We start from the raw sequence: 1,106 nt of genomic DNA, 5'->3' as shown, positions 1-1,106 counted from the left end.
CTCCGGCTACTTGCAGGTGTGCACGTCGTAGACTCGCGCGCACTCCTGGCAGCTGACGTAGCAGCACCAGTGGAAGATGCAGTGACACTTCTCCTTGCGCCGCTCGGTCCGGGTGTTGTGGCCGCGGCCGCAGCACAGCAGGTCGCAGCCGTCGATCCCGTGGGAGGTGACGTTGCACGTCCTGTCCCTCGTCCCAAAGGAGCCCGTCTCGGGGTTGGGCTCACAGAAGTTGGGGGAGTTCTCATAGTAGACCAGGTCCCTCTCTGTGGGAGGCTTGAAGAGGGCGTACTTGGCCCTGAGAGTTTCCACCCACCCGCGGGACTCACGGTGCTTCTCCACCACCATCTCGGAGGCACTGTCGTACTTGTCCTTCAGGTAGTCCCCGATGGCCCTGAAGTCAGGCTGGGCCCACCAGCAGGTCTTGACCTCACAGCTCCCCGAGAGCCCGTGGCACTTGCACTTGAGGTGCATGTGATCCAGGATGGTCTGTCAGGGAGGGAACACGGAGTCAGCGGCAGCGTGTGGAGCTCAGCCTTGGCTTCCATCCCCTGCTTTGGCCACCTGGGGTTAAAGCTCTGAGCTCTGTCTGGGAAGTGTGGGCTGGTTGGAAATGCTGGGGGGCTTGGCTGGGACAGAAGGGTCTCCAGGTGGAAATGGATATAAATTGAAAGGGGAAATTAAGATTACGTATTGCATCAGGGGGAGAACCTCTGGCAGGAGGTTGGAAGTGTCAAGGGGATGGTGGTGAGGAGGGGAAAAACCTTCCTAGGCTGGAAAAGCCTTGAGCAACCTGCTCTGGTGGGAGGGGTCCCTACCCAGGGCAGGGGTTGGGGCTGGATGGGTTTTAACCTTCTAACCCAACCCATTCCAGGATTCTCTTTGCACTGGATGCATGTTTGGGCTCTCCCAAGCCCTCACCCACCTGTGTGGAGAGAGTGGAAATGCTGTGCCTTGGACAAGAGTCCTAGCAACCCCTGCCTGGGAACGTCTGCTCCGGGGACATCAGCAGGAGCCACACACGGACAGGTATGGACACCCGTCCCCGTCCCCCGTGCACTCACCGTCCGTCCGGCCTCGTTGTTGTGCCTGTTCATGGCCGAGCGCGC

At 60.2% G+C, this 1,106-nt stretch overlaps 1 protein-coding gene across 1 annotated transcript in view; it reads right to left on the bottom strand.

The window, feature by feature from the left end:
• Positions 1–6: 6 nt before the first annotated feature.
• LOC103798040 (protein Wnt-3b) overlaps positions 7–1,106 on the bottom strand; it is a gene marked incomplete at its 5' end in the record, with an annotated part of 1,301 nt that continues 201 nt past the window's right edge. The window contains 2 exons of the mRNA XM_009070285.1: positions 7–486; positions 1,062–1,103. Coding sequence (XP_009068533.1) covers positions 7–486; positions 1,062–1,103 — 522 coding nt within the window. The remainder of the gene's footprint in view (positions 487–1,061; positions 1,104–1,106) is intronic.

Source organism: Acanthisitta chloris, unplaced genomic scaffold, assembly GCF_000695815.1.
Source record: "Acanthisitta chloris isolate BGI_N310 unplaced genomic scaffold, ASM69581v1 scaffold32072, whole genome shotgun sequence".
Classification (NCBI taxonomy): domain Eukaryota; kingdom Metazoa; phylum Chordata; class Aves; order Passeriformes; family Acanthisittidae; genus Acanthisitta; species Acanthisitta chloris.
The sequence above is the reverse complement of the archived record's forward strand: the minus strand, read 5'-3'. Positions and strand labels throughout refer to the sequence as shown.